The 25,245-nt window shown below is 39.5% G+C and overlaps 1 protein-coding gene across 3 annotated transcripts in view; it reads right to left on the bottom strand.

The window, feature by feature from the left end:
* The window catches only part of SPIDR (scaffold protein involved in DNA repair), a 490,566-nt gene that overhangs the window by 17,660 nt on the left and 447,661 nt on the right, over positions 1 to 25,245 (bottom strand). For all 3 annotated transcript variants that reach the window (XM_032841172.1, XM_032841170.1, XM_032841171.1), the window contains exons 12-16: positions 15,311 to 15,398; positions 14,017 to 14,160; positions 13,865 to 13,924; positions 1,653 to 1,839; positions 812 to 964 (exon numbers count right to left, since the gene is read on the bottom strand). In XM_032841172.1, the coding sequence (XP_032697063.1) occupies positions 812 to 964; positions 1,653 to 1,839; positions 13,865 to 13,924; positions 14,017 to 14,160; positions 15,311 to 15,398 (632 nt within the window). The remainder of the gene's footprint in view (positions 1 to 811; positions 965 to 1,652; positions 1,840 to 13,864; positions 13,925 to 14,016; positions 14,161 to 15,310; positions 15,399 to 25,245) is intronic.

Genomic DNA, 25,245 nt, shown 5'->3' with positions numbered 1-25,245 from the left:
CTCTCAAAGCTGGCCTCTTCCACCATGTCCTATTCCAGTAAACAGCTCTACCATTGCCTTGTTGCCTAAGCCAGAATCTCAGAATTCTCACCCTCTATCTATGCCTTGCTCCCTCTGTACTGAATTCACTACTCAACGGGTCAGTTTTTCCCAAATAAACCCACTTCCAGATTTACTTTGCCTCCTCCCTTGTTTCACATCTTGGGACCGGTGCTTGCCTTCCCACTGAATGACTATCCAAGGCCCTGGTCCTTCAACTCTGCTCTGCAGAGACAAAACCTGGAATACCTGTCTCTCTGTCCATGACAGAGTACACTCCTGCCAGGGCCACCCACTTGGGCAGTGGTTAGCCCTTCAGCCTAATCTCCAGTCCTTCCATCCATCCAACTAGACGCATTTCCTGCCTCCTTCCAGACTCTGGTGCTCCCCCACTCTGCCAGGTCTGCAGCCTTTATATCCTATTCTTTTCCAGTCAGATAGTCTTCCTGCTCAATTACTTAACTGATTACTTCCTATCCTACAGATCTCAGCACAAGGCTCCTGTCCTTGGAGAGACTACAGTGAGCTCCCTGACAAGGTGAGGTCTCAGCAATCAGCACCTGGAGCACTCAGCACATTGCAGTTCAATGCTTGATTGAGTGCACAGCTCGCTGAGGTCTTTCTATACACACTCGAAGTCTAAGAGGCAAGAACCTCCAATCCAAAGGTTGGAAAATATCAGACATAAAAACTTGTTGAATAAATGAAATTAATATGAAGTATAATATTTAAAAATATATAAATACCATTTCCTCCAGGATTGACTACCCACCTTGAATGCTGCAAATGGAGTTGACCTGAGTAACAGAAACCAGTTCATTGAGCTTCACAGGGCCAGTCAGTTCACAGGAGTGAGCTCCGGAGTCCACACCCAAACGGGGCTTTTGAAGCAAGAGGACACTTCGTTCAACACAAACAATATGACCTGCCAACAGAGACCCTTCAGATTATTGAAGCACTGAAGAAGAAAGTGAGTTATCCTGCCAGTGAAGACAGGGTCCTTTGCCAACCCCCCATAGGCAGAGGGCACAGTTTTGGGGCCCATCCATTGTATCCAATGACATATGCACTGGACAGAAAGGAAATGCTAAAGCCACCAGTGTGCTAAGCAGGCCAAGCACACAAAACTAGATTTAAATTCATTTTAGGATAGTGAATTCTGTGGTACACAAATTATACTTCAACAAAATAAAATAAAAATATATAGTTTGGGCAGGATTCTACTCTGATCCCTGGAAAAAAGGAACTAACTGATCTGTGTATATTTATAATATTCCAGCTTTTTGTTTGTTTTAAAAAGTGATGTTCTAGGCAATGGCTTCAAGTGACTTCTGCACCTGTAAGTGTGCCACCAAGAGACAATCCGTGAGTCACCAATGGCATCTTTCACAGGGAGTGTCAGCCCTGCAGGGGTTCTGGTTCTCTCCAGGTGGCCCATGACAGGAGCTAGTGAAAGCTGAAGGCTGGTACCATAGGCCTCTTCCACTCCATGTGCCATGTCCAAGGTTAGCTTCATGAAGGAGCCAGCAGTTCCAGAGAAAGGCAAAGCTACAACGCCATTTTATGGCATCTATCAGTCACCACTGGGTCAAACTATGAAGAAGAAAGCATACCCTGGGCTCGGACAGTGTCCCTGAAGAGAAAGCTATGAGAGACAGCTTCGGTGAGCGCTTCCAGAACTTCCTGGCTCAACACACATGAGGGGGCCACACAGACTGGTATGGTTTTGGGGAGGCCAGAGTTATTCTCATCCTGCATCTGGAGGGTGGCATCAGTCACCATCAGCCAAATCTCCCTTTGCTGTGGAGGAAACAAACTGTTTAGCTACAATTCAAAGACATAGTCAAGTCTATTAACTTTACTAGCTATTCTTATATCCAAAGCTTTAATAAAGCAGTTAGGTTAGATGATTATTACTAACAATTTTAGTTATCATTCCAACAAATATTTTCAAATATACAATAGACTCTGCGTATCTTGGTCACTAGCCCCCATTGACATGACTGTGCTCTGAGAGCCTAAACCCTGTACCTGTTTAAAGGGCTCCTTTAGGGGCGCCTAGGTGGGTCAGTCATTAAGTGTCTACCTTCAGCTGAGGTCATGATCCCCGCAAGCCCAGCATCGGCTCCCTGCTCAGCAGAAGGCCTGCTTTGTCTTTTCCCACTCCCCCTGCTTGTGTTCCCTCTCTAGCCACCTCCCTGTCAATTAAATAAATAAAACCTTAAAAAAAAATAATAGGCTCCTTTACTAGGATACAATCTGCCCTTCCCTGGCACTACTGTACTTGTCCATGAATTACTCACGGGGATTGTTCTTTTCTCCAGATCACTCTTTCCGATACCTAGAATGTTAATTACCACATTGTTTTATATTTAGTCCATACATGTTCTTCTTTCCTATTAGATCTAAGTTTCCTAAGGATCAGTGATATGAACTGAGTATTTATATCTTACCCCCCCACCAAATCCCCAATTCATATGCTAAAGTCCTAACCTCCAGTGTGATAATGGTAGGTAATAAGGTCATAGGGTGGAGCCCTCGTGATGGGATTTGTGTCCTTATTAGACAATAATTTCCTCATTCTCCCCTCCACATGGTAAGGATACAAGGAGATATCCTATTTTAAACCAAGAGAGCCCTCACCTCCCTAAGAACTTGACCTGTTGGCACTTTGACCTCAGACTTCAGTACTCCAGACTTGGGAGAAGTAAACTGCTGCAGTTTAAGCTACACAGTACATGGCATTTTGCCACAACAGCCCAAACTGACTGAGGCAGGAATACTTGTTACTTGTCTCAGACTTTGTGTACGCTCTGATGTAAAGCAGGTATAAATATTTGTTGTATCTGCAACAAATTTACTTTTTTTTTTTTTTAGTTTTTTTTTCTTTTTATTTAAATACAATTATGTTAACATACTGTATTACTAGTTTCAGGGGTGCAATTTAGTTTTTCATCAGTTGCATATAAGACACAGTGCTCATTAAATCAAGTGCCCTCCGTAATGCCCATCACCCAGCTACCCTATCCACCCACCCACCAACAACACTCAGTTTATTTCCTACAGTTAGTCTCTGATGGTTTGATCTTACTTTATTTTCCTTCCCTTTTCTTTCCCTTCTATTCATGTTTTTTTTAAATTCCACATATGAGTGAAATCATATGATATTTATCTTTCTCTGACTTATTTCGCTTAGCATAATACTCTCTAGTTCTATCCACATCATTGTGAATGGCAAAATTTCATTCTTTTTAATGGGTATGTAATATTCCATCATATATTATACCCCACATCTTCTTTATCCAATTCCTCTGTCAATGGACACTGATCTTTCTACAGTTTGGCTATTGTGAACATTGCTGTCATAAACACTGGGATGCAGGTGCTCCTTCTGATCATCATGCTTTTATCCTCTGGACAACTGTAATTGCTGGGTCATAAGATAATTCTGTTTTTAACTTTTAAGGAACCTCCGTACTGTTTTCCAGAGGGCTGTACCAGCTTGCATTCCCAATAGTGTAAGAGGGTTTCCCTCTTTGAGCATCCTCGCCAACATCTATTGTTTCCTGAGTTGTTAATTTTATCCATTCTGACTGGTGTGAGGTGGTATCTCACTGTGGTTTTGATTTGTATTTCCCTGATGATGAGTGATGTCAAGCATTTTTTCATGTGTCTGTTGGCCACTGTATGTCTTCTTTGTAGAGATATCTGTTCATATCTTCTGCCCGTTTCTTGACTGGATTATGTGGGGTTTTTTGGGTGTGGAGTTTGATAAGTTCTCTATAGATTTTGGATACTAGCCCTTTATCTGATAAGACATTTGCAAATATCTCCTCCCATTTCATAGGTTGCCTTTTAGTTTTGTTGACTGTTTCCCCTGCTGTGGAAAAGCTTTTTATCCTGATGAAGTCCCAATAGTTCATTTTTGCTTTTGTTTCCCTAGCCTTTGGAGATATGTCTAGCAAGAATTGCTGTGGCTGAGGTCAAGAGGTTGCTGCCTGTGTTCTCCCCAAGGATTTTGATGGATTCCTGTCCTACATTTAGGTCTTTTGTCCATTTTCATTCTTCTGCATGTGGCTGTCCAATTTTCCCAATACCATTTGTTAAGGGACTGTCTTTTTTTCCATTGGATATTCTTTCTTGCTTTGTTGGAGATTAGTTGACCATAGAGTTCAGGTTCCATTTCTGGGTTCTCTATTCTGTTCCATTGATTTATGTGTCTATTTTTATACCAGTACCACACTATCTTGATGATACCAGCTTGATTACAGCTTTGTAATACAGCTTGAAATCCAGAATTGCGATGCCTCCAGCTTTGGTTTGACTTCTTCTTTGCTGCTTTGGATGCATTTTCTTTCTTTTTGTTGTCTAATTGCTGAGGCTATGACTTCCTGTACTATGTAGAACAACCATACTGAGAGTGAACATCTCTGTCATGTTCCTGACCTTAAGGGAAAAACTCAGTTTTTCCCCATTGAGGATGATATTCACTGTGGTTTTTTTGTATTTGGCTTGTATGATATGGAGGTATATTCCCTTTACTCCTACCCTGTGGGGAGTTTTAATCAAGAAAGGATGCTGCATTTTGTCATTTTTTTTTAATCAATTGAGAGAATCATATGGTTCTTGTCTTTTCTTTTATTAATGTGGTGTATCACACTGATTGATTTGAAGATGTTGAACCACCCCTGTAGTCCAGGAATAAATCCCACTTGATCATGGTGAATAATCCTTTTAATGTACTATAGGAGCCTATTGGCTACTATCTTGGTGAGAATTTTTGCGTCCATGTTCATCAGGGATATTGGTAATTCTTTTAGTGGGGTCTTTGGTTTTGGGATCAAGGTAATGCTGGCCTCATAGAATGAGTTTGGAAGTTTCCCTTCCATTTCTATTTTTTGGAACAGTTTCAGAAGAATAGGGGTTAATTCTTTTTTAAGTGTTTGGTAGAATACCCCTGGGAAACCATCTGGCTCTGGACTCTTGTTTGTTGGGTAATTTTTGATTACGGATTCCATTTCTTTGCTGGTTACGGGTCTGCTCAGGTTTTCTATTTCTTCCTATTTCAGTTGGGGTAGTTTATATGTCTCTAGGAATGCATCCATTTCTTTCAGATTGTTGAATTTATTGGTGTAGAGTTGCTCATAGTATGTTCTTATAATTGTTTGTATTTCTTTGGTGTTGGTTGTGATCTCTCCTCTTTCATGACTTTATTGATTTGGGTCTTTTTTCTTTTTGATAAGTCTGGCTAGGGGTTTATTGATCTTATTCTTTCAAGGAACTAGCTCCTACTTTTGTTGATCTGTTCTACTGTTTCTTTTTTTTTTTTTAATTTCTATATCATTGATTTCTGCTCTAATCTATATCCTGGATTTAGGCTTTATTTGCTCTACTTTCCCCAGCTCCTTTAGGTGTAAGTTTAGGTTGTATATTTGAGACTTTTGTTTCCTGAGAAAGGCGTGTATTGCTATATACTTCCCTCTTAGGACCAATTTTGCTGCATCCCAAAGGTTTTGAAGTGTTGTGTTTTCATTTTCATTTATTTCCATGTATATTTAAGTTCTCCTTTAATTTCCTGGTTGACACAGTCATTCTTTAGTAGAATGTTGTTTAGCCTCCATATATTTGTGGGCCTTCCAAATTTTTTCCTGTGGTTGACTTCAAGTTTTATAGCATTTTGGTCTGAAAATGTGCATGGTATGATCTCAATCTTTTGTACCTGTTGAGACCTGATTTGTGACCCAGGATGTGATCTATTCTGGAGAATGTTCCATGACTACTTGAGAAGATTCTGCTGCTTTAAGATGAAATTCTCCAAGTATATCTGTGAACTCCATCTGGCCCAGTGTGTCATTCAAATCTCGTTTTGTTTTTGATCTTCTGCTTTGATGATGTGTCCATAGGTCTGAGTGGGGTGTTAAGTCCCCTACTATTATTGTAGTATTATCAATGAGTTTCTTTCTTTCTTTGTAAAGATTTTATTCATTTATTTATGAGAGAGAGAGGAAAAAAAAAACAAAACAAAACACACAAGTGCAGGGAGGAGCATAGGGAGAGAAAGAGAAGCTGACTTCCTGCTGAGCAAGAAGCCTGACATGGGGCTTGATCCCAGACCCAGAGATCATGACCTGAGCTGAAGGCAGATGCTTAACCCACTGAGCCACCCAGGCACCCCCATTCTGATATCCTTTGTCTTTTGATTGGAGCATTTAGTCCATTTATATTCAGAGTAATTCAACTATTCAAAATAGTTGGATGTTGTGTTCCAAGGACAAGGAAAGCTCAGTGTCTCCCCTACTACCCTGCCATCTTAACTCCAGTAATGATCTTTCTCTTTTAGTCTTTTTTTATTATTATAATTTTCTTGTATCTACAAAAGTTGTAATGCCTTCTCAAGTTAATTATAATGGAATTTTTTCCTCTCCCCTTGCTCAAGGTTTAGGATTCAGTATATCCAAATGGGAACAATGCTTTGCCTGGGAAGACCCTTATGGTCAGCAGGGCTGGACCATGAGAACCTGGCTGGCCTGAGACTCAGTTGGTGCTACTGTTGTGGATGGCATAATCAGGCTGAGGATTCCATTTGGCTGACTGACAGGACTGGGCAAAGAAAGTGACTTGGATGGTGAGGAACTGTGGCTTGGGGTGTAGGGGGCAGCTCACATGGTTGGGAGTTTGATCACAGATTGGAAATTAGATTAAATTATATTGAGGAAAATGAGAGCCAGGTTTTCTCATTTATATAAGTTATATAAGAGAGTTATAAATATGGAAATAGAGAAACCTAGAGTCAGTTCTGTGGTAATGATCTATAACTGGACATACTGGTATAAACTCATGATTTCAGATATAGATGAATAGATGGAAAGAAATAGGTATGGATTTATGGGCATACGTGCATGAGTTTACACATATATACTTCTTTGCACTGTCCATTGGGAGGGCCAAGAGACAATAACCTCTCAATAGCAGTAAGCCCATCTAGTACTCAGACCTTTGCTTTTAAATGTCATTCTCCATTAAAATCAACCATGCCTCCTTCAAGAGATGGCTGTTTCCAGAACAGAGAAAGCACAGATGAGTCTGAAACATCTCACTGTGTCAGAAAGTAACTTAAAGTGACTTAAAGAATGATAGGAACACAACCAAAGGCCTCAGGAACCAGCTTGAATCTGGTAAATCCAAACAATAAACTAAACAACGGTGAGATTCTAATCCACTGAACAAAACTGAATCCACTGGTCCATACTGATATAAATGGTGATACATAAATAAATCAGGAAATAAGCTCATAAGTATAGCTAAATGCTAACTACTCAATGTAAAAGGTACGATTTGACATTCAGGCAAGATCACTCAATGTATCTTCCTATAAAATACTTGTTACATAGTTCTTAATTTATTTATAAGTATGAGATACTTATTAGTTAACTTTAGAATGGAGAAATCTAGAAAACACCTTTTTTTTTCCCTTCAAGTTTTTATTTAAATTCCAGTTAGTTAACATATAGTGTAATACTAGCTTCAGGTGGAGAATTTAGTGATTCTTCACTTACATACAGCACCCGGTGTTCATCATAAGTGCCCTCTTTGATACCCATTACCCATTTAGCCCATCCCCACCCACCTCCTCTCCAGTAACTCTCAGTTCTTTTTTATAGTTAAGAGTCTGTTTTCTAAGCAGCTCTTCCTGCCCATGGGTCTTGTCCCCATGCTTTAATTAAAAAAAAAAAAAAAAAAGTCTGTTTTCTAGTTTGCCTCTCTCTTTTTTTCCCCCTTTTGTTTGTTTGGTTTCTTAAATTTTACATGAGTTAAATCATATGGTATTTTTCTATCTCTGACTGACTTATTCCACTTAGCATAATACCCTCTAGCTCCTCCATACACGTTGTTGGAATGGCAAGATAGCATACTTTTTGATGGCTGAGTAATATTCCAGTCTATAAGTAGACCACATCTTCTTTATCTTTTCATCAGTTGATGGACACTTGGGCCCTTTCCATAATTTGGCTATTTATGATAGCTGCTATAAATATTAGGGTGAATATGCCCCTTCAAATCTGTATTTTTGTATCCTTTGGATAAATACCTAGTAGTGCATTTGCTGGATCCTAGGGTACTTCTATTTTTAACTTTCTGAGGGAACTCCAGTACTGTTTTCCAGAGTGGCAGCACCCGTTTGCATTCCCATCAACAGTGCAAGAGGGTTCTCCTTTCTCTGCATCCTTGCCAACACCTGTTGTTTCCTGTGTTGTTAATTTTAGCCATTCTGACAGGTATCTCATTATAGTTTTGATTTGTATTTCCTTAATGATGAGTGATGTTGAGCATCTTAGAAAACACCATCTTAATCAATTGATAACGTATCACAGCACTGGGGCAAATCAACTGTGCATCTCCTGATACGAAGACAGTATTTTTATGTGGTATTCCTGAAAAAGATGCGTACCTTGAATCTATTCATGAGATAACATCAGGTCAATCTAAATGGAGAGAAATTCTATTAAGTACTGATCTCTATTCTTAAAAACTGTCAAGGTCATAAAGATATGCAAGGATGCAGAAATATTCCATTTGAAGAAGAAAGAGACACGACAACTAAGTACAGTACATGATACTGTGTTGGACTGTGGAGTTATAAATGATTTGGGGGAACAACTAGCAAAATCACATGTGAAAAAATGGCAGATATCTTAGGGAAAAGATTTCTACAAGATTATCTGCAGCTGGGAGTTTTTCTGACAGTCTTCAAATAGTTTAGATACTCTTTGTAAATACCCTGGATTTGGCTTACTATCTCTTTTTCAATCTCCTGATGAGCCAAAATGGTCTAATTTCCTTTGAAATTAACTATCAAATTATCTTTACCATTGGGGTATCTTCTGTAAAAAGACACAAATAACCAATTAATTCAAAGCAGTGCTACAATCTAATTGCTAAAATTTTATTAAAAATAGATCTGTTCCACACAAAAATGTCCAGTTAATTTTGACAAAGTTGCAAAGGCAATTCAACAGAGGAAGGACAGCTTATCAACAAATAATGCTGGAACAACTGGACATCTTTAGGCAAAAAAAGGGAACCTTGACCTAAACTACATACTTTATTAAAAAAATCAACTCAAAATACACCATGGACTCAAATGTAAAATTATAAATCTTCTAGAAAAGAACATAAAAGATAAACTTTGGGACCTAAAACTAGGCAAAATGGCTTGGTTTGGCTTAGACTTTATGACAAAAGCATGATCTATAAGGTAAAGTTAATAAATTTGACTGCATAAAAATGAAAAACTCTGCTCTGGAAAAACCACTGTTGGAAGGATAAAAAGACAAATTATAGACCCTGAGAAATATTTGCAAATCATATATCTGACAAAGGCTTTGTATACAGAATATATAAAGAACTTCCAAATTCAGCAATAAAAAATAAATAATCCAAACGGAAAATGGGCAAAGGACACATATAGACCTTTCACCAAAGAAACTATTCAGATGGGAAATAAACATCTGAAAGGATTTCCAACATCATTAGTTCCCTGGATGAATCTCGATGACGATGACAACCACCACCACCACCACCAACAGCACCACCAAAGTAGCTGTTATAGGTCAAATTGTGTCCCTCCAAAAAGATCAATTGAAGTTCTACTTCTAGTACTTCAGAATGTAACCTAATTTAGAAATAAGGTCTTTACAAATTTAACCAAGTCAAGATGAAATCATGACAACTGTCTCTCTTCAAATCTGCCTGAAGTCCTTATAAAAAAAGGAAATTTGGACACTAACAGGTGCAGAGGGAAGACAACATGAAGACACATAGGGTGAAGATGGTCATGTGCCTGGGGTGATGTGTATATAAAGCCAAGGTAGGCCAAGGATTGTTGGCAGGCACTAGAAGCTGGAAGAGGCAAGGAAGGATATTCCCCAGAGCTGTCATAGCATGGCCCTGCTGACACCTTGATTTCAGACCTCTAGCCCCCACAAGTGTGAAATGATAAATTTCTGCTGTTTTAAGCAATCTGGTTTTTGGTACTTTGTGCAGCTGGCCTAGGAAACAACACTGATATATATTGCATGGTTTCATTTGTGTAATGATCATGAAATAACGTAATTATAATGGTGAAACCAGATTAGTACTGATGTCAGTTTCTTGGTTTGGGTGTGGTATTGGGTGTTGTATGGTGGCTATTGGGGGTAAGGGGTGTTAGTACAGGAGAGGGTGTACACTATATATTTCTTTGAAGTCTATTGTGAATCTATAATTACTATGAATCTAAAAATTTAGAATAATTTTATTCAAAATAAAAGTTAAGCGGGTACCTGGCTGGCCCAGTTAGTAGAGCAGGTAACTCTCGATCTTGGGATTGTAAGTTTGAGCCCCAGGCTGGGTGTAGAGATTACTTAAAAATCTTAAAAAGAGAATGGTCGAGTTTCATTCTTCTACATATAGCTGTCCAATTTTTTTTTTTTAAGATTTTATTTATTTATTTGACAGAGACAGAGAGATCACAAGTAGTCAGAGAGGCAGGCAGAGAGAGAGGAGGAAGCAGGCCCCCTGCTGAGCAGAGAGCCTGATGCGGGGCCTGATCCCAGGACCCTGAGATCATGACCTGAGCTGAAGGCAGAGGCCGTAACCCACTGAGCCACCCAGGTGCCCCTAGCTGTCCAATTTTCCCAGCACCATTTATTGAAGAGACTTTTTTCCACTGTATATTTTTTCCTGCTTTGTCGAATATTATTTGACCATCAAGTTGAAGGTCCATATCTGGGCTCTCTACTCTGTTCCACTGGTCTATGTGTCTGTTTTTATGCCAGTACCATGCTGTCTTGGTGAGATAGGAATCCATCAGAATCCTAGAGGAGAACATAGGCAGTAATCTCTTCGATATCAGCCATAGCAACTTCTTTCAAGATATGTCTCCAAAGGCAAAGGAAACAAAAGCGAAAATGAACTTTTGGGACTTCATCAAGATCAAAAGCTTCTGCACAGCAAAGGAAACAGTCAAGAAAACAAAGAGGCAACCCACGGAATGGGAGAAGATATTCGCCAATGACAGTACAGACAAAAGGTTGATATACAGGATCTATAAAGAACTTCTCAAACTCAACACACACAAAACAGATAATCATATCAAAAAATGGGCAGAAGATATGAACAGACACTTCTCCAATGAAGACATACAAATGGCTATCAGACACATGAAAAAATGTTCATCATCACTAGCCATTAGGGAGATTCAAATTAAAACCACATTGAGATACCACCTTACACCACTTAGAATGGCCAAAATTCGCAAGACAGGAAACAACATGTGTTGGAAGGGATGTGGAGAAAGGGGAACCCTCTTCCACTGTTGGTGGGAATGCAAGTTGGTGCAGCCACTTTGGAGAACAGTGTGGAGATTCCTCAAGAAATTAAAAATAGAGCTTCCCTATGACCCTGCCATTGCACTACTGGGTATTTACCCCAAAGATACAGATGTAGTGAAAAGAAGGGCCATCTGTACCCCAATGTTTATAGCAGCAATGGCCACGGTCGCCAAACTATGGAAAGAACCAAGATGCCCTTCAATGGATGAATGGATAAGGAAGATGTGGTCCATATATACCATGGAGTATTATGCCTCCATCAGAAAGGATGAATACCCAACTTTTGTAGCAACATGGACGGGACTGGAAGAGATTATGTTGAGTGAAATAAGTCAAGCAGAGAGAGTCAATTATCATATGGTTTCACTTATTTGTGGAGCATAACAAATAGCATGGAGGACAAGGGGAGTTAGAGAGGAGAAGGGAGTTGAGGGAAATTGGAAGGGGAGGTGAACCATGAGAGACTATGGACTCTGAAAAACAACCTGAGGGTTTTGAGGGGCCGGAGGGTGGGAGGTTGGGGGAGCCAGGTGGTGGGTATTATGGAGGGCACGTATTGCATGGAGCACTGGGTGTGGTGCAAAAACAATGAATTCTGTTACGCTGAAAAGAAATTAAAAAAATAAAAATAAATTAAAAAATAAAAAAAAAAAATAAGGAAATGTCTGTAAACAGCTATGCTTGGTACAGAGATTATTTCATTTAGCTCACTGAATGGTGGCTGTTGTCATAACTGTTCATCAGTTATAGTGCCTGTGGAGAGATGTGGCAAGCAGAATATTTAGTAATATTAATAAATGGAAATTTATTTCCTTTCACTGAAAAAAAATCTTTAAAAAAAAGTTAAATACAAAAAATATGTCTTTCACTTTCATGACTTAGCCATTTGTATAATGAAAATACAACTGAATCTTCTTTGATAATTCAGGTTCTTGCAGTGACTCACTGTGCCATTCTTAAAGTCAATGGTCACTGTAGAATGTATACACTGTAGAATGTATACTTGAACACACAGTGCCCCTGGGACTTAGCTTGTTTCAATTTCTCCCTGAGGAAGTTGGTTTCTGGTGATTCTCTGTTCCACAAATAAAATACAGAAGGTGGAAGATTTTAGTGCATTGAGGAATCTTTTCCATTGTGTTCCAAGCACCTACACGTCCTAAGTACCACCAATTCTTTAGTACATACACCCACTGAAACCCATACTTGCTGGCAGGCTGCACCTAGGCTAATGGAAGCATATTTCTTGGCAGAGAACTTGGGGCAGGAGGTTATCAGTGTTTTCAACCAGTCCCAATGCAGGGTTCCTTCATCCAGTGAGGCAGATGATCTGCAGTTTGTTTTACTCTGTCCTAGGGCGCCCATCCATTGGGGCTATTGTCGAGTCTAGAAATGGTATATCTGACACCTGTTTTTTATTTTCCATGTCTGCTATCAGCTGGGGCTTTGAGCAACTGAGGCTCTGTGGACAGGAACATGGGGTATATTGCCTCTAAGGACAGTGTTCTATCTGCAGAGTAAATGGCAGCTGCAGAGCCTGATGTTACAGCACTACAACCTGGAATGTGTGTGAGAATAACAGGAATATGGCAGATGCTAAGCATGTCTTAACATACTGAGCGTCCTGCAGATGGTGGGTGGGGGGAGTTTGCAGTCAGCCTTCACTTCACTTCAGGGTTGGAAGGTAAGAGACACATCAGGTGCCTGGACCTCATTGTCACTGTGGGCCTGTCCCTGTGCCTGTTGACCCAAATTCTGGGATGGCTCACAGGAAGCACTGTAACTAACTAATGTTAATCACTCTCTTATTCCTTAGGGGAGGTACGAATTCACTAAAAGGTGAACAGAGAAAAGGAAAATGAGGATTGAACAATGGGTTGTTTTGTATACTGCAAGTGAGATCTGCATGGAGTTAAGGTCAACCAGAGGTTTCTTTCTTGCAGAACTTACACCATATGTTCAGCTTGCCAAAAACATCCCTTTCTCTTGTCTACTTCTTGCTGATCTGTTGAGTGGGAAGGCAGCCAACAGGTAGCTCCTCTAGGCTGCAGCTCCCCAGCACTGCTGAGACCTCCCCGGGGCTACAGGGCTTCCTTTCCCTATTGATGGCTCAGAGCTGTTGGACAGTTCTAACAGGGGCTAAGCTCAACCCCAAGACTCCTTCTTCCACCTCCTCTCTTTCCTTTCTATAATCTGTGTGCCAGAAAAGAACTCACAGTGTTGGGCTGAGAACGTTTCACGTGAGCTATGCCTAAGTTGTTTCTTACGTAGTACTTACCACAGTGGCTGGTGGCTGCACAAGGAATGGATTAATTGCCTCAGCATGGATCACGCATAAATGGATTTTTAAAATGCTTTTCTATTTTAGCACTCCATTAATTTCTATGAGAGGTTATCCTTTAATAAATTTTATAACACCTTATCAGAGAGAGAAAGGAAGAGGGATTGATTACCTGTGGTCTCTGGTAAATCACTCTGGCATAGAAACTGCAACGGGTACTAACATCACTAGTCTGGAAAGGCATTGAAAATGATTAGAACATCACAAAAAGCATAAAAATATAGTAAGAATAACTAAAGACCCTGTTATAAACACAGATGTTACCTGGAGAATTTCTTTTAAGAAGCGGGGAACTGGAGGCTGGTAAAGTTTAGAAATGGGGTCTTCTTCAATTATATCAATTTGCCCCACATTTGGATGAGCAGTAAGGATGTAACAGAAGCTAGGAGGAGGCATGTGATTTTTTACCTGTTTAAAATTAAGGCAACGGTAGAACATAAATATGCTAGTAAAAGATTTAAATATACTATTAAAATCTACTCTTTAATATATAGACATTTATTCACAGATGCATTCTTTTTATCTGGAAGGTTGTATAAGAAATAGATTATGTTGTTTATATCTATGACCAAGCATTAGAACTTTATGAATTAACTTTTTGAATTTACTATGGATTCAAGACTTCATTTAAAAATTTCATTCTTCAGAGTCTTCTTTTTTTTTTTTTTAAAGATTTTATTTATTTATTTGACAGAGAAGTCACAAGTAGGCAAAGCAGTAGGCAGAGAGAGAGGGGAAAGCAGGCTCCCTGCTGAGCAGAGAGACAGATGCGGGGGTCGATCCCAGGACCCTGAGATCATGGCCTGAGCCGAAGGCAGAGGCTTAACCCACTGAGCCACCCAGGCGCCCCCAGAAAATATTTAGAAACTTTTTCCTCTTAAATAGAATTTGGCATTTTTGACAACTATTTTCTTGGTCTAGCACTATACAGAGTCATAGTTCTAGCAGTCTGCTAGGAAGTCAGCTACCACATAAACAAGATGGCCCCCCGTTTTTAGCTTTGGGAGCTGGGGCCCAAAGTAGCTGCTGGTCAGTCTGCCGGATAAAACTCAGGATGGAGAAGAAGGGACAAATTTTGATCAGTTTTGCTACATGTGAGCAACTACCATCGACAATTTGATGCTGCAGGAAAATGGAAATCCCTGGCTCACCTGGTGGTTGAAAGAATATCCATGGAATTTATTTATTAGGTTATGAGTTTGTGCTCTTATCTGGTAATTGAGGCTTGGTTCTAACAGTGATTGGGAGGTGGTGGGGAAAACATCCTGTGTCTTAATTAGGATGAGGCTAAGACACTAATTGTTGCAATGGTATGCAATGGCTGTGGTTTAAAAACATAGCCGTAAATTAACCTCAAGAATGGTGAGTATGGTACAAGCAGAGAAAGCAGCCAGAGTTTGGACTGTGGAGTGAGGTGAGCAAGTCTGAATCTCTGTCCTCCTGACTCACAGTCACTGGACCTATCCTTTTCAGGGATGTGGACTAGGGGTAGGGCCTGGCTCAGCAACTGGCATAGAGCAGGCAGTGACCAGGGGAAGCTCTTTAGATGCTGGCTTACCTTTTCACAGGCTTGGCCATGACCGGGTGCTTTCAGAGGCATCACTGGAGGCCACAGGGTATCGATCAAACTGAAAAGCCCTGCTGCCCTGGAAAAAGAAAAGATGTTGTCGATAGTATTCATCACTTAAGTGCCTCTTTATGACCTGGTCCTATGCAGTTTTGCTTAACAGACACCATCCCTAATGCCAGGGAGATACCATTCAGCATCCCTGTTGATTCAGATGGGGAAGAGAGGGTCATACAGACGAACAGATCTTTGAAACTGCACAAGAACAGAAAGGATATTGTTCATTAAATTATGATATATCTCCCAATGAAGTATTATACAGCCATTGAAATGGTTACATAGAAAATATTTAAAGACATGGAAAAATGGTTCTGATACCTTGTTAAGTGAAAAGCCAGCAACAAATTACAATGTCTTTATGTATATTTCTATACATGTACCTCCATGTAATAAGCCAAAGGAAAAGGAGACTGAAAGATACAAAAATGATTTTAGTGGGTATCTGATCAGAGCTCAGAAGTGACAGTCACTTTCCTCATTTGGCTTTTATGTGTTTCCTATCTTTTTCCAAAACAGGTATGCGTTACTCAGATAAAAAGAAAGTTATCTATTTATCAAATTATCTAAAATAAAGAATACAGCCAGACAAAAAAGGACAAATATTTTGATTCTGCTCATGAAATTCCTAGAGGAGTCAAATTCACAGAGACAGAAAGTACAATGGCGGTTGCTAGGGACTGAGGGAATGGGAAATGGACAGTTAGTGTTGAATGGTTTGGAGTTTTAGTTTGGGAAGATGGAAACATTCTAGAGATGGATGAGGGTGATGGATGTACAATAGTGTGAATGCACTCAATGCCTCTAAAAATGGTTAAGGTGGAAAATTTTGTATTATGTCCATTTTACCACAATAAAAAAATCCCGTTTTAGTTGCTATATGTATGAGTGTGTATCATACATGCATATCTCACAACGGCTTCTTAGATTTTGCTCTAAGTTTCAACAATGTTAATATATAATATGTTAGTTACATTTTAAAAAGCTTGTGTCCCTAATAACTAACGTGACATATTACTTCTTCAGTGTTTAATAGCAAGTACTGTTTTAGGGGCTTAGGATCTAGCAGTTAACACACCTGAGCAACTCAGAACCTACAAATCATGTACTAGAGCAAGACTCAAGCACTTCCCCACCTCCTTTTCATTTCTTACACCAATTACAACAGAAAAAGCCCACGCAGAGTGTGGCCTGTGATAGACACCCAGCTCAATATCATTCCTGTGAATTTTCAGGTTCTGGGTCAAAATCAAGCACAAAAAATAAGCAAAGGCAGGAAATCACATGCTAAAAAAGGAATGCCTAGTGAAAATTCATTCTCTCTCTCTCTCGGTTATTTCTGAGAAGTAGGCTGCTGCCGCTACTTGTATGAGTGATGGATAGGGCTGTGAGTGACCAGGCCTGGCGAAGGTCAGGAAAGGCTGTCAGGGAAGGCTCAGAGGAGAGGTGACTTCAGTGAGGTGACCTCTCACTGCCCTTCCCAAGACTAAGGAACTGGGTGGGCCCACTGTGCCTCTGGTTGAGGCGGAGGGAGAGGGAGAAGGGCAACAGGACATGGGCTGTCCACTTGCTCCCTGTCTGCCATGTGCCCAGAACTTCCTATTCCAGGTTTGGCTGCTTTCTTTTCACTGAGCATGCCTCCTGACTCCTGTTTCTCTGCCATCCCCTCACTGTTTGATGTGAGCTCCCCAGGGGATGGGCATGGATTTATCCCAGTTATTTATTTCCACTGCTGCAGAGAAGAGCCCAGTTCATACGAAGGGGTCAAAAAGACTTGGTGACTGAATAACTGATACCCACAAGTGCCTACATACTTCATTGCAGAAATCAGACCTAGCACCTTTGATATGCTCATTTCCTATTTGTAAGTCTGAGAAATGCAATGTTCGGGGACAGACTAATTTTCTAAACCAATAAATAACCCGTTTCTCACCTTAGACCTGACTACATTTCTACGACAATGCTAGGACTTTACTCAAGCCCGTTGTTTAGAGGGTATGGGTGTAGCATGGGCCTTGGAGTCAGACCTGGGTCTCACTCTAGCTCTGCCTGTTATGTACTATGACACCCTAAAAAAGTTGCATGCATGTACAGCATCTATGAGGGTTTCTATGCTCAGAATAAGTAAGTACTCGATACATGCTTCTGTTGTTTGGAGTCCCATAAACTCCATGACGACAGGGTTCTGTGGTCAGTTAGGGTTGCCCTGTGCAGCATATCTGTGGCTTAGCAGGACACACTGGAATGGCAGATTCTGGAAAACTTTGTGTAAAAGACACATGTAAAATCTGGACAAACGGAAGGTTTTTCAATTTATATCCATGAAATCCTTTTTGGTGTAATCACTATTAATATTCCAAGAAATCAGTGTTCCCTTGGAATTTTCTTTGAGAAGTGCTGTATGAACATAGCCTTAGAAAAGTTCTATTTGAATTTAATGATGCTAATTTAGAGGATGCTATTGGCTAATTTAAAACGTTTGGACTGGTTACAAGTTTATATTTTATATTTATATATATATTTATATATATATATATATTTATATTTTAATGTAGACTCTTAGGAATAGGAGTTAATAGGAGTTAATAGGAGGTAAATAAAAAGCGTTGTCTTATAATAAATCAGCTTTTCTCCTGTTTTGGAAAATACATATGATTCAGATGGCTGCTGCTGCTCTGTGAACTACAACTTTCCTCTCGGGCAGCACACACATTCCTCGAAATGAGTCCAGCCTCTAACTGGGACAGACTTTGTGCTGAAGCTAACTTTTGGCACAGTTAGAGTGTATTGTTTTTCCCATGTCAGTTCATTCCTTACTACTCATTTTTGCATAAGCTTTCACTTTGTTGCATAGGAAACTCATTCTTTCTAAAAAGCCATCCCTTTAAAATGTTTAAAACAACAAACAAGCTGCCTGACAGGGCAGAGGCCACCAAAAGTTTCTATTTTAATTTTTTAAAAAGTTTATAAAATAAATGTTTAATTAAAATAGAGGGAGAAAAAGGACATATAAAGTCATTATATTTATAAATATCATTTAAAAATCTGAAAATATCATTTTGCCAGAATAAACTTCTTAGGATATATCCTAATTTATAGATTGCATAAAGTGATTCTGCAGAAAAATCTGGGTGACATCTCAGAAAATTAGGCAGTTTCTATATTTTTATTTATAGTAACAGATGTCTTCCCTTTTAAATGGGAAGACATCAAGATACATGCACATATTAAAATTATAATTACCAAACTGCACACTTAAAATACATTTTATACATTTTGTTATGCATATTTTACCATAGTAAAAAATTGTATTTGCCACAAAAAATGAGTAGTATTTTGATTGGGGTCTCTGGGGACTGCTGAAAGGGGTATATTCCCTTCTGTGTGAGATGTGATGCAATATGAACACCTCGAATTCTTTACTGTACCATAGTAACATAGAAGGTGCTATAAACCCTATTTTAAAAATTGAAATATGTTGCAAATGAAAAAATTCATACTTTTCAAGTATACAGTGCACTGATTTTTAGTGTATTCATAGAGTTGTGCAACTTTCACCACTACTTTCAGAATGTTTTATCATGCCAATATTACACTCCCTGCTGTGCCAATCTGCAGTCACTCTTGCTACTGTTCTACTAGCTGTTTTTATGAACACTGTAAATAAATGGAATAATATAATATGTGGTCTTAATATCTGCTTCTTTCACTGAGCATCATTTTTTTAAAGGTTAGTCCATGTTATTGCATGTGTCAGTACTATATTCTTTTTTTTTTTGGCTGAGTAATATTCCACGTTATGGATATTATCATTCATCAGTTCGTGGACATTTGGGTTATTTCCACCTCTCAGCTGTTATGAAGACTGCCTCTATGAACATCCATGCACAAGTTTCTGTGTGAACATACATTTTCAGTTCTCTTGGGTAGATAACCTAGGTTATTCTGTGTTTAACTTTTTGAGGAACTGCCAAACTGCTGTACACAGTGCTGTACCATTTTACATTCCCAACAATGTGTGGGGTTATAAATCCAATTTTGCTTGCAAGTTAAATACATATATTTTTTAAAATTGGAAACATGAGGGGTGCCTGGGTGGCTCAGTGGGTTAAGCCTCTTGTGTTCAGCTCAGGTCATGATCTCAGAGTCCTGGGATCGAGCCCCACATCGGGCTCTCTGCTCGGTGGGGAGCCTGCTTCTCCCTCTCTCTCTGCCTGCCTCTCTGCCTACTTGTGATCCCTCTCTCTCTCTCAAATAAATAGATAAAATCTTTTAAAAAAAATTTGGAAACATGAAACTTTATATCTGGAAGGATTTATAAAAGAACTCTTAGTACTTTTTTTTTTTCCTATATTCACTTTTATGCCTTTTGGACACTCTGAAATTTTAACAAGAACATATATTACTTTTACTACCCATTTTGAAAACCAAAAAGTTAGGGGTCTGTTAAAACAGTGGTAACCACTGGGGAGAAGCGTCTTAGAGTGAAAAGAGGATCCTTTTTAGACACACACAGGTCTGGTCTAAGCCTAGCTGTGACCTCCCTCCATGGGAGCCCCACATGGGGCTGTGGACATGTTTCCAGGGTGGTTGTGGGGACTAGAGAGAATGTAACTTTTGTCCCTGAGTGTGGCATAAATGGCAACTGCTATTGCTATTATTGGTATCTTTTGGTACTTTCAAATAAACTCCCCAAAAAAGTAATATTATGTAATTCACAGTTATTTAACTATTACTACTTTTTTTTAAACTATTTAATCAATAAATCATTTGACTTTTTAAAAACTTACTTTGAATTAACTATAGATTCACAGAAAGTTGTAAAGATAGTAGAGAGATCCTATGTAGCCATCACTTTCTTATAGTCTAGTTATATAAAGTACTAGCATAGAATAAGCTAGTGATATAACTACTCAAAATGCAAAGTATACTCTTTTCAAAGACACTCCTGTGACCAACAGCATAAGCAGGATGTGGGATCAGAGATTTCCTTTAAATGGTTTTCAACTCAGGGCGCCTGGGTGGTTCAGTCAGTTAAGTGTCTGCCTTCGGCTCAGGTTATGATCCCAGGTTCCTGGGATCCAACCCCCCAGTGGCTGCCTGCACAGTGGGGGAAATTTGCTTCTCCCTCTCCCTCTGCTCTTGTTCTCTCTTTCTTGCTCTCTCTCTCTCAAATAAATAAACAAAATCTTTTAAAAAATGTTTTTCAACTCTTCCTTTCTTTCTAACAAGAATTATAGGGGTAGCAGACCAACTTGAGGGCATCTCCAGAAAAAGCCTCATAAATTTGGCATAAGAATCTGAAATGGTGTCAACACTCAGATGCCTCTCCTGGGGTTAAAAATAGTCAAGGTACCCCATCCTAGGACAAGAATATGGTACACGGAACTGAATAAGCTATGCATGCTCAGAAAACACCAAATGGGCATATCCACTTAGAGAACTTTGGGCTGAGAACAGCAGCTTCCCTGCCATTTGAAACAATGCTGTTTATGTATTTTTACATGAATTTTGTAAATTCTTGGTGTAACAAATGATCGACTTCCTCTGGTCTTATTATATTCAGTCTTATTTATCTTGACTGGTAGATAATTAATGTCATTTGGAAAACCAACTACTCAAGTAAGGGAAACTAAGACATTCAGGGTCTCCAGCCCACTGGAAGAAGGTAAAGGTGGCAAGTTTCTCCCTCTGCATACTAGATTAACTGATACTATCTGCTTGCTTGGCCTGTTTTCTGAGTTATTTTCGGGGTTGTTTTCCTCATCTGATATTGTATTATCTAACTACTACTCCCAAGTCTTCACTGGGTAACCTAACACTGTCTGAATTGCTTTCTTTTGGGTGTGGACAGAGTGGAATTTGCTCCAGGAGATTTGAGCCACAATGGTGCTGTCAACTATAATAGGAAGGGAACACGTAAGGAAGCAACATTTCCACTGAGTTAGTTCATACTCAGAGAGATCTTTTTTTTATTTTTTTAAGTCAAGCAGCATGTATTTGGGGTATAAAATGTTCCTAAAATTGGCCATGTACTTGGTAATTTCTCCATACCTACCATGACAGTAGTACTTAGAACTCTGCAACCCAGATTATCTGAAAAATGGAAAACTCTGGAGTTATGTTTCTCAAAGTGGGACTTTGTGAGCCCTGGAGGTCTCTGACACCTTTTTCGGTGGCCTACAAGGCCAGAACTATTTTCTAGGACTTTATTTTCCTTTTTCATGAGTACACTGTGGAGATTTCCAGAGGCCACAGGATGCATGACACTATAACAGTTTGAATGCACAGCAGAAAAGATACTCCACTGTCTTCTATTCAGCCAGACATTAAAGAGATCAGCAAAACATAAAACAATACTACTCTTCTCATTAAAGTGGTTTCATTTTAGAAAATATTTTTCATAAAAATACTATTTATGTTATTATTTAATGGGTTTATTATTGGGATTTTTAGGTGAACTAATAAATAATTTTATTCAGTTTTAATTTCAAATATGCTAAGTATTTTTTATAGACTCTTTTTTAAAAGACCTTTTTTTTTTTTTTTGGAGAGAGAGCCTGTCAGCACAAGGTGGGGAGGGGCAGAGGGAGAAGCAGACTCCCCGGTGAGCAGAAGTCCATCGTGGGGCTCCATCCCAGGACCCTGAGATCATGACCTGAGCCAAAGGCAGATGCTTAACTCACTGAGGCACTAGGTACCCCTCAAATACAGTAAGTATTAATCAATATAACCCACATTTAAAAAACTCTCCTTGGGTTCTCATTAATTTTGAAGAGTATAAAAGACTTCTGCAACCAAGAAGTTAGAACTGTTCTTTAAGCCTTAATGTTGCTTAAGACTGACTCCACCATTTTCCCTTCATATCTGTCTGTCACCCTCTATGCACTGGATGATGGCCACCTGCTATTAGAAGACATACACTGTGCATCTTCCTTCACCCAGCACTGGCTCTACATGCCTGAACGCCTACTCATCAGAAGACAACAAGCTAAAGAAAAAAAAAAGAAGATAACAGGCTTCAAACATTTCTGTTAAGTTCTATGTTTAGATATAATCACAGTGCAGTCTAAGAAATAATATCTTCCTTATTCCTGAATCATTACTAATAGTATTCAACTTAGACAGGAATATTATTTTCAGTTGTAAAGATAACTTTCCACTCTTTGTAAAATTAGGTCAATGCATCTGGTTACTTGTAAATAATATAATAATTCTCATCACTTTATACTTTCCTGTGGCCCAACACTCAAAAAGAATATAGTAGTTCTAGAAGCAGGCCAATTGGCAGTGTTGAGAAAAACCTATGGGGATCCTAAGAAAAATGTCTCCTGGGGATGAGAGCAGTTGGGGGTGCACACTTGCTCATCCAAGAGAAGAGGCCCACCTCTAGGAACTGCCTGCACTCCCACTGTGAATGCCTTTGTCAGTATCTAAGAGAACAGCAGAGGTACCTCATATGTAGGTGTTTAAAACCACTCCAGGAATCCTGTAAAGGCAACAAATCCTCTTTCCTAGTAAGGTATTCCCTCTTGAAAATCCACATATAAGCATAATAATTACAACTACTGAATAATTACTTGGTAATTTTATTATGGGCCAAGTACTCTTTTTGGCATTTTACCTATATTAAGTTTCATTACAACCCTGTTTGTATAGATAAAAATCACAGCAAATTAAATGACTTGCTCAAGGTTACCCTTTCTAGTAACACATGGTAGTTTAGACTTCGGTAAAAATAAAGTATTTCTTCAGAGGCCTTATAGCCAGCATGTGCCCTCCACTGCCCAAAGCCAGGTGCCTGTGATCTTGCAGGGCTGGCTCCCTTTCTTCCAGTGTTGCTACCTCCTACAGAGGGTCCATGCCACACCCACACCACTCCATGGGAGAGCACAGAGGTTCCCAGGTCCACAAAAACAGTTTGGCCCTGACCCAAGCAGCAAGAGGCTGAAGCCAACTCCATATCAAACCACTCCATCAGGATCTGGTGACATTTTAAAACTTTCTTATGACTGGTATCATCTGAGTCAAAGTTACCTTAGCGCAGGTATCACAACACCTCTGTAGATCCTGGCAGTCAGAATGGTAATAGGAGAGCCCCAAGAGAGCTATGTTGGAGAGCAGCTGGGCATACTCTCATGGGCAGAGCCCTTTGGCCTGTTCTGGGAAGGTGGTGCTGGAGAGATTGGGAGGAAGGATGTGTGCACACATGCTTGGGGACACAGGTCTCAGTACCAAGGCACTTCTCTACTAGGCGAGGGGAGGCTACACGTGAATGGGGGTCTCGAGAGGAAAAAAAGTGAAACTAAAAAATCAATGAAGTCATAGAAAGAAATTTTTTGAAGTAGCTAGGTGAGGGGCACCTGGGTGGCTCCGTCGGTTAAGCATCTGGCTCTGGCTCAGTGTCCTGGGATCAAGTCCTGTATGTGCTCCCTGCTGAGCCTGCTGAGACTCCCAGCTTCTCCCTCTCCTGCTCCTCCCACTTGTGCTCTCTCCCTCTCTCTTCCCTTTGAGAATTTTTCATAAGCCTTGACTTTCCTTTTTAGAAACCTATGGTTTCTAATTTTCTTCTGTCTAATCACACTTGTTTGTTTAATTAATCTAGTATCAGACTCTGCTAGTCATAAATACAGTTTTAGCATAATTTAAGAAAACAGACTGTCTTCCAGAAGGCAGCTTATGTCCCTTTATGTCCTTTTATGTCATATTCATTACACTCAAAAGAGAACTTTGAACTAATTACATAAGATTTTGTCATGAAACTGAAATATATTTCCTTCAAAAAGGGTTTGGTCTACTAGAGAAAACACTACTAGATGGCCCAGGAGTTCCTTAACAAATTGATAGGAGCCATGGAAACCTTGAGATCCTAATAAGATTAGATAACCAGTAATTTAAAATGTATCATTATGCTGGTGAGATTGTAACCTGGGGCAGTTACTTTGGAAAACAGTTTGGCAGCAACCCAGCAATCCTGAGCCTGTGACTCTACCCTAGGGAACTGACCACTTATGTCCATGCAAAAATTGTATATGAGTGTTCACAGCAGTTATTATTACTCATGATAGTCAGCAAGTGGCAACAACCCAAATGTCCATCAACTGATGAATACATAAATAAATCTGGTATGTCCATACAATGGAGTATCAGGCAGCCATAAAAAGGAATGAAGTACTGCTACATGACACAACATGGAGGAGCCTCGAAAACATTATGCTAAGTGCAAAAAACCAGGCATAAAAGACCACAGACTATATGGCTCCAGTTATATGAGGTGATCAGTATATGCAAATCCAGAGACAGAAACCAGATTAGTGTTTGTCAGGGGCTGGAGAGAATAGGAAGCAAATACTAATGAGTATGGGTTTTTTTTTTTGGGGGGTGATAAAAGTGTTCTGAAATGAGACAGTAATGATGTTCGCATACTTTGTGAATATAAACAATACTAAATTGTATACTTTTAGAAGGGTAAGTTTTATGGTATGTAAACAGAATCTCAATAAAGCTGATATTTGAAAAGTATAATTAACTTAAGACAAGGATTTCCAGCAAGGAGACCTCCAGCCCTGACCTGAAATAGGTCCAGTGTTGCACTCGCTTCAGTTCTGCTCAATGATTTTGCTATAAACATCATCTTTCTTCCCTTTCCTAGAAGCTCTCACCTAAACGAAGATCAAAGCTTCCAGAAAACCAAAGGTTGGGGTACTTCTGTAACCGAACAGCGATGTTGTCATCTTTACTGGAAAGCTTACACAGGACCCAATAAGCAGTATGAGGGCTGGGAGAAAAGAGGAGAGAGAGCCTGGGGAAAAGTAGACAATCCTTATCACCCTTCTTTTATAATGCCTGCTCTTCCTTTTTCTAAATCA

The sequence above is a fragment of the Lontra canadensis genome, unplaced genomic scaffold (genome assembly GCF_010015895.1).
Source record: "Lontra canadensis isolate GAN:19392208 unplaced genomic scaffold, GSC_riverotter_1.0 scaffold121, whole genome shotgun sequence".
Classification (NCBI taxonomy): Eukaryota; Metazoa; Chordata; class Mammalia; order Carnivora; family Mustelidae; genus Lontra; species Lontra canadensis.
The sequence above is the reverse complement of the archived record's forward strand: the minus strand, read 5'-3'. Positions and strand labels throughout refer to the sequence as shown.